Source organism: Rhinolophus sinicus, linkage group LG09 (genome assembly GCF_036562045.2).
Source record: "Rhinolophus sinicus isolate RSC01 linkage group LG09, ASM3656204v1, whole genome shotgun sequence".
Lineage (NCBI taxonomy): Eukaryota > Metazoa > Chordata > Mammalia > Chiroptera > Rhinolophidae > Rhinolophus > Rhinolophus sinicus.
The window spans coordinates 67,480,414-67,493,192 of NC_133758.1; the positions used below are offsets into that span (position 1 = coordinate 67,480,414).

The window sequence follows — 12,779 nt, forward strand, 5'->3', positions numbered from 1 at the left end:
AGGTCAGCTGATGCAGGAAGCTTTGAATAGTCATTTTATACCAGAAGTTCCAATAACAGCTTTGATGCCAGTGCCTGATAATTACTGACTTCGCATGATTATTTTCCGTTTGAAAAAATTTTCTGAGTTTTAACGAGGCTTGATGGAAGCTAAAGGATAGTTATCGAGCAGACTGCATTTTTTCCCAAAATGAAAAGACATTTTTTTCTCTTGTTAAGAAATTCAAATAATAGAAAGTCAAGTTCCCCAAAACCCAAGAGAAAAAATAAATGCAAAGTAAGAAAATAACTATTAACAGTTTGGTGAGTATATCCTCCCAGCCTTTTAATACATATGCAAACCTACATTTTATTTTTTTCTGTTTACTTTCTAAAATTTGTTACAGTTGACATTCAATATTATTTTATTTTAGTTTCAGGTGTACAGCATAGCGGTTAGACATTTATATAATTTATGCAGTGATCCATCCAATTAGTCTAGTACCCACCTGGCACTATATATACCATGTTTCCCCGAAAATAAGACCTAGCTGGACAATCAGCTCTAATGCATCTTTTGGAGCAAAAATTAATATAAGACCCGGTATATATTATATTATATTATATTATATTATATTATATTATATTATATTATATTATATTATACTAGACCTGGTCTTATATTATATAAGACCTGCTCTTATAGTAAAATAAGAGCAGGTCTTATATTAATTTTTGCTTCAAAAGATGCATTAGAGCTGATTGTCCGGCTAGGCCTTATTTTCGGGGAAACACGGTAGTTGTTGCAACATTATGTACTATATTCTCTAATGCTCCCTATCCCCCCTTCCCTCTGGCAATCATCAGTTTGTTCTCTGTATCTACGAGTCTGTTTCTGTTTTGTTTGTATATTTTTTTCTTCAGATTCCACTGAGAACATATGGTATTAGTGTTTCTCAGGCTGACTGATTTCACTTAGCATAATATCCCTTAGGCCCATCCACGTTTTCTCAAATGATAAGATTTCATTCTTTTGTATGGCTGAATAATATTCCATTATATATACAGAGGGTGCCAAAAAATGTATACACATTTTAAGAAAGCAAAAAAACTGTATTCAAATTGTAATACTCAATATATACTGTTAACAACAGATGAATACAAATCATGTGTATACATTTTTTGGTAGCTGGTATTGCTTCTGTTCGAATTGAAATACCTCATTTCTGTGGCTGTGCATTAGGTCCTACAACACTGGCCCATTGCTTTTGGATGAGAACTATGGCCACTAAAAGTAAAACATTGCAGATATTTGAGACTTTGTCCCTCATTTGACTGGCTTTGGTGAAAGTAGGCAGAAGTGGAGATATTAGAGATAAAATATATCAATTCTTAGAGAAAGTTCTTGACTTTAAAAAATTAATTTTATTACATATGTATTTTGATCTGGGCACTTTATCTGCACTCATACAGACATTGTTTAAATGTAAAACTGAGCACCAAAGCCGTTCTTCAGATACATGCAGAGCCAGCTTCATGGGCTTGTGACCTGCGCAGTGACCCACTCTCAGAAGGGGCCCTGTGCTTGGTTTAATGTTCTTCTGTTGCCATCTTGAATTTCTTAATCATTTTTGAATGACAGGCCTGGCATTTTCATTTTGCACTGGGTTCTGAAAATTACGTAGCCAATTCTAAATACACATAAAAGCTGTTTTGACCTGAGTCATCTGACTCGTGATCTCTGTTTTCATTTGGCATTGAAGATAGAGTTGTGGGTAGTTTCCCAACATTTCCTCTCAATAGCAAGATGACCCTAGTTCTAGGACATTTTCAAAGTCATAAAAGTTGTAGATCATGTGATTCACTGGGAACACTGAAGGAAGGAAACACACAAAGGTGATTTTTGTTTATCTGCAAGTGTATAGAGTTAAAATTATACCTTCATTGGAATATAGAAGAATCATGCCCAATGTGAGATATATATATATATGTATGTGTGTGTATATACATACATACATATGAGTGTGTGTGTGTGTGTGTGTGTGTGTATAGAGGGTACCAAAAGAATGTATACACATTTTAAGAAAGGAAAACTGTATTAAAATTGTAATACTCAACATATACCAATAACAAAAGATGAATACAAGTATATTTGACTTCTGCAATTACAAGAGGTACTCAAAGTAGTTACCATCAGCGTAATTTTAATACAGTTTTTTTCCTTTCTTAAAATGTGTATACATTTTTTTGGCACCCTCTGTATATATATCAGCATAATGAAAGAACCTGTTCATCTGAAGAGTAAATGTGTATGCACACGCGTCAATAAGCTAAATATAAATACATTCCTGTAATTCTTCCATCATGAAGATGATTATTTCAGCAATTCAAATAAAAAGTAGAATTTGTGCAAGGTCTGAGTTTGGCTATTCTCTATAAGAATAATGAAAACACCCTCTTCTGAACTGGAAAGCATCATTCTTCCTACTCTTCTTTAAAAGAATGGTAGGGAACAGTTGGTCCAAAAATACCATAAGATGTCTATCCTTCATTATCACTGAGGAATAAACATTTCATTATAGGGCATGGTCCTCTGTACAGGGAGACAGAACATGATTTTAAAAGACGAGTTGCCAAGGAAGAGTTCTTTCTGGATATGTTATGAGCCACAGGGAAGGCTCAGCAGGCAAGGAAACAGGGCTACCTCCACCTTCCAAGGTCAGGCAGGGCTTCTGAATACTGTTTGTTAGATTCACCCAGGGTACTTTGAAAAACACTGATGTCTGGGCATAATCCCAAACTCATTAATTTATAACCTGAGATTGGTGCTCAGGCAGGGTGTTTTTAAGTATCCCTGGTGACTCTTATTTGCAGCCAGGGTTAAGCACCACTGGGCTTTTGCATACACACACACACAAAAAGGTTTGGGCTACACCAAAGTCAAACAGGTATCTATTTAGAAAATTTTAAATTTAATCTACATTTATATCTGATATACTTAAATATACACACTGTTAACAGATAATCCTATATAAAGTATTAAGTGTAGGTAATTTAAAAATATTTTATAAATAGTTTAATGATATTTCTCTAAGGTTAAACAACACTTTCAATAAATAGCAAAATATTTAAGAGATGAAAATAATTTTTAAAGAAGACATTTCAATAATTTTAAGAAATCTGAAGAATGTGTCAAAGTTTGAAAGTCCTTTATACTGATAGGTGGGTAGGCAAGTAGTGTTCTTTTTAACTTGAATACTTTCTTAGCTATCTAACATCATTTTCCATTAAAAAAGAAAGAAAAAGCTGCTCAAAACAAAATTTAAAATTAACACATTTGGATTAACACATATGGATTAACACTAATCCGTAATTTATAGAATATCTCCTTTAATAATATACTTTAAACAAAACAAAACAAAAACTCCTCCAAGCATCTTTACAAATAAGTGTCTAAAATTCTAGTAAGCCTAGAGGAGAAATTCCTTTTCAACTAATTTTTGAATCCAGGGTAAAAGGGTTCTTGAAGATTTCACAACTCTGGGTAGAGAGTTGTGGGAGGATGGCAATTGAGGAAGAAGGGAGGCAGGAAGGAAGGCAGGGAGGAAAATATAAAGGCCACAAAAAAAAAAAAAAAAAAAAAAATGAGTGCCTTTAGTTACTTCCTATTTCTATGCTGGAGAAAGCTATGCTACCGTATTTCCCCAAAAACCGGGTCTTATATTAATTTTTGCTCCAAAAAATGCATTAGGGAGTATTTTCAGGGGATGTCTTATTTTTTCATGTGCAACAATCTATATTCATTCAAATACAGGCATGTCATCTTTTTCTGGAACATCATCATAACGTACTAAATGCGTCCATCTGGCTGACCATCTTAACTGGGGCTTATTTTCGGGGTAGGTCTTATTTTCAGAGAAACACGGTAGTAGTTGTACTTGATTGTACTTGGTAATTAACTTTGTACACAGAGTGGAGACAAATAGTCTCATCTCTCTTTTTCCTATTCATAACCTTGAACCAGACCAGCAGAGAAGGGCCAGGGCACAAAGGTTCAGATTTTCCATTTTGCGTCTGTGCATCTCAGTTGTATACTGTAAAAGAACCTGATTGCAAAAGACACCGAAAAGATGAACTTGCTTTCCGTGCTTGTAGCACATCCCTAACATCTGCAGACACGGAGGGGATGTTTGGATTAGCGCCTCAGGAATGAGACAAAGGTTACAATGATTATGCCTTTTTCTGTAAAGAGCTGGAGGAATACAGGGATAACCACAATTGAGAGTAAACCCAGATGAAAATAGACGTCACCAATTATTCTAGAGAATTTCCAGAAGCATTCAATAATGAGATAGTCAAAACATCAGGCACAATGAGGAAATGATTAGTCTGTTTAAACTTAGAACTCCAAAATCACTGAGATAAATGAGAAAAAAACAACCCTGCAAATAGCCTAGAATTGAACATTACTTAAGCAATCAGATATGCCAATATTTTTTTCCAGTGAAGAGCTCAGCGGGAAAAGAGCTATATTTTTGAAGTGCCAGCTTTCCTAATGTCCCATTACATTTTAAATCCATGGCTGATGATTGACATGCTCATTTACAGCTCTGGAATATTAACTTGCTTTTAATTCTAGTCCAAAATATTAGGCTGAATGTTTCTCTCCTTGTTTGATGCCAAGAACAAGATGGAGGAACCAGTTAAACTGCACAGTCCATCCTTTATCTCTGCAAACTTCAATCTGATCAAGAAAGTACTTTTTAGCATCCTCCTCATTTTTGCCCACTGTGAGGGCATCCCGAATATATTCGATATCTTCTTTGCTTGTTAGCTGCGGCATTCCCGTCATCAGCATCATGGAGAACAGGATGATCAGTAGGTTTGTGTGATGACGAAGGGCTAGATAAGCCTTAGCGCAGACGTCCTGGAAAGAAGAAAAGGCTGTCACTGTTGTTCCAGTAACTAAGTCGGGTGGAGACAACTGGGCTGTATTGGAATTTACATGGCATTACTCTGTTTGTGAGAAGAAACCGTCACAAACACAGTAGGTCCCCTGCCTCAGATGAAAAGCTTGATGAGAGAACAGAAACTGTTTTTGTAATCTCCTAAGTACTCCAGTGTATTGCATATATGCAGGGTGTGCTCAAGGAAAGCTAGTTAAGGTTCTTACTCTACCTTTTTACTTCAATTCTTTCCTAGGAAATGGAGGGTAGAAATTTCTGTTGTCTCTGAACAGGAATGAATCAGTTTTTGAACACTATACTGGAATCAATAAACTTTATGTAAGCATAAATAAGCTTTGCCAAGAGCTAATGGAATCCAAAGAAATGATGAAAACGTGGTGTCTTTATTTTACAATTTGCCCTATTCTAAGAAAACAGGTGAATTAGCTTTTTGTTGTCTGACTCCCAAAATTGTTGAATGAACTTTAGAATTTTAATACAAATTCTGAATATTGAGTAAGACAGAGGCCTTTGAAAAAAATGCTGTAGCTGGTGTCTCCTCCAAAAGCCTTGGAACAGATGATACAGGTGAGTTAAATTCACTTACTAGGTAACAGGCATGCTTATGACAATTAAGTAGTTTCAAAGCACAGACAAATATACAACATTCCCAATTGCATAACATGAGAATAAGACAACATTAATATCATAACTTGGCAAAGATAGCATATTAAAAAAACTGAAGGTAATAATTACGGATATAAATATTTCAAATAAAGTATTGAGTAAAATGTTAAAAGAATAATACACTATAGCCAAATACGATTTATTCCAAAATTGCAAAAGTAGTTCATCACAAATTACTGTATTAAAATCACTTTTGATTTTTATAAAACTAATATGCAACTTAATATGTAACTAAAACGTAATGAGTGAAGCATTATCTGAAATTAGCACTCATTGTGAATAATGAGTACAGGAAAAAGAAATAAAGAAATAAAATCAGAAAAATGAAGGTAAAATTGTTAATATTTACAAATAACTTAATCATCTTCTTGGAATACCAAAGGGAAAAAAACTAAATAGTATTTTAACTAGTTTTTTTAAACAAGCTTTTTATAAAATTAATAAATAGGATGCTACAAATGGGAGCCACAAGTTAGAAAGTATATTGAAAAGACAGATGTATGCATATTAGTAACAAAAATACCATGATTCCTGGGATAAACACATACACAAAACACGCAGAACCCATATTTTAAAACTAAAAATTACTGCAGCACATAAAAGAAAATTTGAACATGTGGAGCCAATAGCATGTTCCTCAGTGATGATTGTTTATTATAAAGATGGACTTTCTTCTCAGATTAATCTATAAATATAATGAACTCTCAATAAAAGTTCCTATTGAATATTTCTTCTCAGATATGGTTTAATTTCATCTGGAATAATTGGGGCCGGAGAGAAATTCTGAGAAAGTATAGTAATAAAAAACACTGCTTGCCATACTAGATATAAAACATATTATAAAACTGCAATATTATAAACTGTGTAGAAAAGTACCTATTCTTTTCCAAAAAAGATAAGAAATTTTGTGGAACAGAATGGAAAGTCCAGACATATAGCTAAGTACATATTAAATATAAGATATAATAAAGGTGATGTCTCAAATTAGTGGGGGAAAGATCTATTATTTGATAAACAGGGCTGGTACAATTTGGCTCATCATTTAGGGGAAAAATAAAGTTTATCCCATGTGATATACCAGAATAAGTTCCAGAAGAATTAAAGATTTAAATGTAAAAAGGGAAAATATTTAAATAATCATGAAGTGGGAAAGGACTTTATGAAGATAACTTCCAAAGTGGAATCCTTGAGGAATAGATGGAGAGATTATGGAAAGTTCAAATTTTTGAGAAAAGGAAAAGCCATAAATTATTAAGAGAGGCAGATGACAAGAGAAACCTATTTGCAACATGATAGATCACTTCTTCACCTTAACCCTCCAATAGCTCTCACAAGTCAATAAGAAAGAGAAAAACAGTTGGCTAGAATACAGGCTAAGGATATAAACGAGAATTCATATAAGACATAAAAACAGATAAACATATGAAAAAATATACAACCTCATTAGTAATCAAATAAATATAACTTAAAATGAGGTGGAAACATTCACTTACTAAATTGTAAAGTGTTCTAAAAAACATTTTTAAAGGTTAATACTCAGTGTTCACCTTTCCTAGGCTGATGGTAGATAGGAATAGGTATAATTTTACTAGAAGATAATTTGATAACATGCATCAAAAGCTTTGAAATACTTCTAAGTGTTATGTGACTTAATTGTGGTGGTGGCTACATGACTGACGCATTTGCCTAAAAAGGCCCAATTCTGCTGCATGTGAATTATGCCTCAATAAACTTGACTTTAAAGATGTCTATATCCTTTTGCCCAGAGATTTCCATGCTAGGAAATTTACCTTTTTAAAAAAATTGGGTAATTTTGTGCTGATTTATCTACAAGAATGTTAATTAGAACACTGTTTAAAATTGTGGAAACTTGAAAGCAAACCTAAATATCCTACAATTGGGACTGATAAAAAGGGTTTATGAAAATACCTAAAATTGTATGCTCTACAACTACTAGAATGATACTGTAGAAAAATATTTAGTAAATATGTAAAAGTATTTGAATTAAAAAGTTGGTATGAGACAACACGTAGTATAGTCCCATTTTGGTAACTGAACTTAAAATATTTAGATAAAAAAAGGAATATAAATTTATAGGCCAAAACATTAATAGCGATTTTTCTTTTTGCTTTTAGATGATCTTTTCAGTGTCATTTGCATGTGACAGGGTGACTGCAGTGACGATGAGGGCCATGCCTGTGTCATTGTGGGTGCCAAGACGAGACTGCATGTGTCGCGCTGTCTGAGGACAAAGACCGATGACTACTCTGGCATTTCTAAAGTGAGACAATACGTATAAAATGCCTGGCCCAGAGGACGGATGGTACAGGATTCAGTAAATGCTAGTCCTCTCCCTTTTCGACCTGGAAATCGACTCCGAGGGAGACTCCACAGGCCCAGAAGACTGAGCAGTTCCTGCCACAACCCAGGTACCACTTGTCCCTGGAAGTGGCCCCAGTGCATTAGTGCCCTTGCATTCTTGGTGATTTATGTCCAGAAATCATTTTCTTTTGCTCACCCACAGGACCCACTGAGGTCTCTCTCATTTCTTGCTAATCACAAGGCTAAGGGCAGACTTCATCCCAGGCAATAGTCTTATTAATTTGCCAACTCACACAATTTTCACAAAGGCATAGATGGGGATGCCTTCTGATTTTGAACTAGATTACATTCCGATTTTTAATTATTTTCGATTCTTTCTGCACACTGGGGGTTTCAGGTAACACCCCACTGTCTGAATCCATGTGTGGTCAAACCCTTTGATAGATAATTTTTGAGGAGGGAAATTAATCTGGGGCCAAATTATTATGACACCACCAATCTGTAGGTGCTCAGTAAGTATTTGTTAAGTGACAACACAGTGATTTACCAATTGCTGTAGCCCAAAGAGATGTTAAAGAAAAGGAATGTTTCTCTTGAAGGCCATTTCACCTAGGTAAGGAATTTCTGCTGGCTTGAATTTACTCGGTTTGTTCTGATTTTCATATACAGGGGTCACTTCTATGAAAAAGAAGTTTCATTTCCAAATTTAACCGCATGTTCCATACTTGTCAGATGCAATGTCTGAATTCTGACTGGCCGTGCAGACTTAGAGACTTGGTGTGGATTTAATTATCTTTGGCTTAAAGGTAGTATGGACTAGTGGTTAAAAGCACAGATTCACGCCTCACTGCCTGGATTCAAAACTTTGCTTTATTACTGAAAAGCTGTTTGTCATCTGAGAAGTTACTTAACTTCTCTGGACTTCAGTTTCCTCATCTGTATAATAATAATAATAATAACAATACCCATTTCATATGGTTGTGGTGAGATTTAAGTGCTATGCAAATGGTTGCCTATTATTAATAATAGTGTGAGAAGTTGCATTTCTCAATGCTGAGGTCACCTTCCCATCTAGACCACCTGCCCAAAATGTCTCCTCGGACAGTAAAGACCAGATGGTGAGGTGGGAGATAACCTCCCTCCGACCAATGTGGAGAGGGAGCGTAGTCTTTGTGCTGGCCTGCTGAGGGGTAGAAGATGGGAGCACAGCACGTTTGCTGGTGCATCTGCAGCTGGATCTCTTGCAATGAAGGCACCGTGAACACTCGCTCCACCCACTCAAGCCCCAGAGGTTTCATTTCTGCCCTTTGTACTGAGCCACAGGGTCTGTGAGAGCGTTCTGACCGTGCTGCCTCAGCCCAGAGGCCTGTGGTTTCAGGGACCATGCGGATGTGGCTTGGGGAGCTCAGGGGGAAGCACAGAACACAGAAGTTCCTGGCTGTAGCAACAGAATTTTCCCTTTTGCCAGGGCTGCCCAGAGCTGGCCTCAGACGTCCTCCCTCATTCTGGCCTTCTCCACGGCCTGTTGAGTTCTCTGTTACTGAATGGAGGAGAAGGGGCTAGGGAAGAATCTGAATTCTGGGACTTGGTGTAATGAGTGGAAAGCGGAAACACTGTAGTTTTCTTCATGTCATTAGCTGGAACCCTCTCGTTTGGTAGCTCATAAATAGACTGAGCTTCCATAGCACAGCTGCTCTGAACTTCATAGTTGACTTAAATGCCTCAACTATAGCATCTAGTACCAAGGAATGGATTGCTTGTACAGAGTTACCACTCCCATACTTCTTGGGAACAAAGGAATTCATTACCATTTTGAGCTCAAAACTTTGACTTGATTTGTAAACTGGCATAACTTATCAGTTCATTAAACTGAAAAGAAACTACTTTCTATGCACAATCTACTAATTTCATAACCACCAATGAGCTGTGGCTGCTTTCGACTGCCCACGGTCATGTGAAATAGGCCTACTTTTTTTTTTTTTAAAAAAACTAAACTCTTCCATTCTCATCTAGAAACAAAGTGGAAGTGAAATATTACTGTACATAATGCACAAAAATGAGGAAGTGATCTCAGAATCATAAAACAGAAACTCGGAAAAGAATGTAGGCAGAGGAGAGAGAGAATAAAAACTCAAAAATATTCATCAATGAAGAAATGTTCTCACCCACTTTTCCTAAAAAGTCAGGTTGATTCTGTCTGCTAGAGGAAGGAGTAAGTGGAGAAAAGTAGCATTTCAGTCAAAGACAGAGGATTTTATTTTTTATAAAAATCAATGAATTGGCGAGGCAATGTGTTTAGAAGTTATTTTGGCAAAACAGAGAAGGGTCACCGATTAACAGACCTAGTAATGCAGGAAGAAGCACTTTTTGGTAAATCTGAAAGAAGAGTGTGTTTGACACTTGGCTATGCATTTGTTGAGTTGGAATTAGGAGTCTTACCTCTAAGGTATTCTTAAAAATGATTCTCAGACTAGCTCTGTCTACTAGGCACAGGGCTAAACTGCCATCTTCTCAAATATTTACCGTGTTTCCCTGAAAATAAGACCTAGCTGGACCATCAGCTCTAATGTGTCTTTTGGAGCAAAAATTAATACAAGACCGGGTCTTATATTACATTATTACATGTAATTAATTTTTGCTCCAAAAGATGCATTACAGCTGATTGTCTGGCTAGGTCTTATTTTCGGGAAAACACTGTAGCTAGAAGCGCATTATAAAAGTAAAGGTTAGAATTAAAGTATTCTACTTTAGTCAAATATTCTAAATAGACTGTATGTAGGTGAGTGTGAGTGTGTGTGTGTGTGTGTGTGTGTGTGTGTGTGTTTATCTTCTAGCCTTGTTCCAAAAAGGATTGAAGGTAGATTATTTGGATACACAAAAGTCATTAACTAGAAATGAGTAGATAAAGGAAAGGGACTAACAAAGGAAATGACCCCCAGTGAGTGTGGGAAAGAGACTAATCCTACATGTCACGAATACTGGCTATGGGCGGTCTTCAAATATATCTGCAGCCAAAAGGAAAATAGAATGCATTATTTCATCCAATGTTCAGAAGATTAAAAACAAAAAACAAAAATCAAAAAAGTGTTTAGGAGAAACACAGCTTTTCTAGAGACTGAGACCTGAGAGACTTTGCAAGAGGATCTTTGTGAAGAGCACACTTTGCAACATGAGGGACAGTGTCCTTGATAATATTCTTATGGTAGACAAAACAATTCTCTAAATGGCGCTAAACATTGAGAGGATGAAGCCATTTGGAAAGTTATTCTCGATAAACATTTAAAAGTAACGGTGTAGGAGGCACTGAGTGGTATTGCACGCTGGTAGATTAACACATAACCAATCCAAGGCCGCCTGTCAGTTTTGTATTCATGTCTTTTCCAGAGAACTGATGAAATTCAGCAAGCTTGTCCAAGTCCTAACAATTCTACAGCCCCAGGCAAGTCTGCATCTGGGACAGATGTCACACCAACATATTTTTACTCCTCCAAATGGCCAATGCTGGCCCTTGTCTGAGCACCCCTTCCAGTGGGAGCAAAGGCAGAGAGTGAAGAACTGAGAGCCTCAGACCTGGGCAGAGGAGGCTAACCTTGGCCTCGTTAGTGGGCCAGGGTGCAAGTCCTAACAGAGAATTCTTTATCAACTCAGCACGTTTTGGGCAATTTGATAGATAACTCGTCATCTCCCTGTTGACCTTTATAATAGGCCTTCATTATAGTCATTGTGATGAATCAGTTGAGTTCTGAATGACTTGCTTTGTTCTCTACCCCCTAGTCGAGCCCTCAAACTTGCATTGCTCAAACATGGACCCACATTTCTTTTCTTGACTCAAATTCCACTACGCACTCCCATGTATACCTACGTTCTAAAATATTGACAACTCTACTTTTGTTCCTAAGTACTGATACCAAATACCAACGTCATGCCCTTGCTCTTGTTATCCTTTCTGCCTGGATGTTCCTTCCCTTCTTCCTTCACTCGCTCCACAGCCCTTTTCTAGCCCCAGGATTTAATTGCTGCCTCTGCAAACCGTTGTTGAAATCCTCACAGACCTTCCCATGTCTCTCTTTTGCTGTGCCCTGGGGCTATGCCTCTGCTCTGTGTGTTACCTGCGCCCAGCAGTGTCTGGCATTATAGACAATACGCAGAATCCTTCATATGCAGAAGCCAAGTTCAATCAATGTTGGGCAAGATTCATTGCTTTAAAGTGCAGATGAATTGGGGAATAATCGTATTTGAAGAGGATTAAGCTGTAATGACATCTTGCCTCTCCAAGAGCAGTGCTTGAGGCTTCTCGGCCCCTGAAATGTAGTAGGTAGTTAGTAAGTGTGCACTGAACAAGAGTGTTCTCTTGGATACGGAAGAACAGGGCCTGGTGACACCACAGGATAGAGCAGGAGGCTGTGAAAGTCCTGCCTGGCAGGTCACAGGCAGTTAGTTATAGGTGGAGACAAGGCAGGGGTTAGCACACAAGGCAGGGGAGTCAGACAGCAGGAATGCGGAATAACAGAGAGTGTCAGACGGTCTCTGACCGCTGGTCCCTGCGGCTGGGCTGAGGGAGAGTAGGTGAGTCTCCAGCCAGAAAGACGGCAGGTGGGAGGAGGGCCCCAGTGCTACAAGCAGGTGAACAAGCAGGGCGCTGGTGGAGGACCTGAGGCAGAAGGAGTTAAAACCACCTGGGATCTGAGATGACAGCTAAGTGACAGCAGAGACGGATTTGGAATAAAGGTTCTGAAAAACCCAAGTCAGCATAGAGGCTGGGCCCAGCGCTGAGCCTGCAGGTCGAGGGGCCTGGGATACCACTGCCAGGAGTAGAAACCGGCCGGCCTGACAAAACTGGCATCCT

At 37.5% G+C, this 12,779-nt stretch overlaps 1 protein-coding gene across 4 annotated transcripts in view; it reads right to left on the reverse strand.

Moving 5' to 3' along the window:
- Positions 1–804: 804 nt before the first annotated feature.
- Positions 805–12,779, reverse strand: part of PIK3CG (phosphatidylinositol-4,5-bisphosphate 3-kinase catalytic subunit gamma) — a 34,545-nt gene continuing 22,570 nt past the window's right edge. For 3 of the 4 annotated variants that reach the window (XM_019745391.2, XM_019745393.2, XM_019745390.2), the window contains exon 11: positions 806–4,905. In XM_019745391.2, the coding sequence (XP_019600950.2) occupies positions 4,627–4,905 (279 nt within the window). In that variant the 3' untranslated portion in view covers positions 806–4,626. Of the gene's footprint in view, positions 4,906–12,779 lie in introns of all 4 variants that reach the window. The other variant, XM_019745392.2, reaches the window with a different exon arrangement.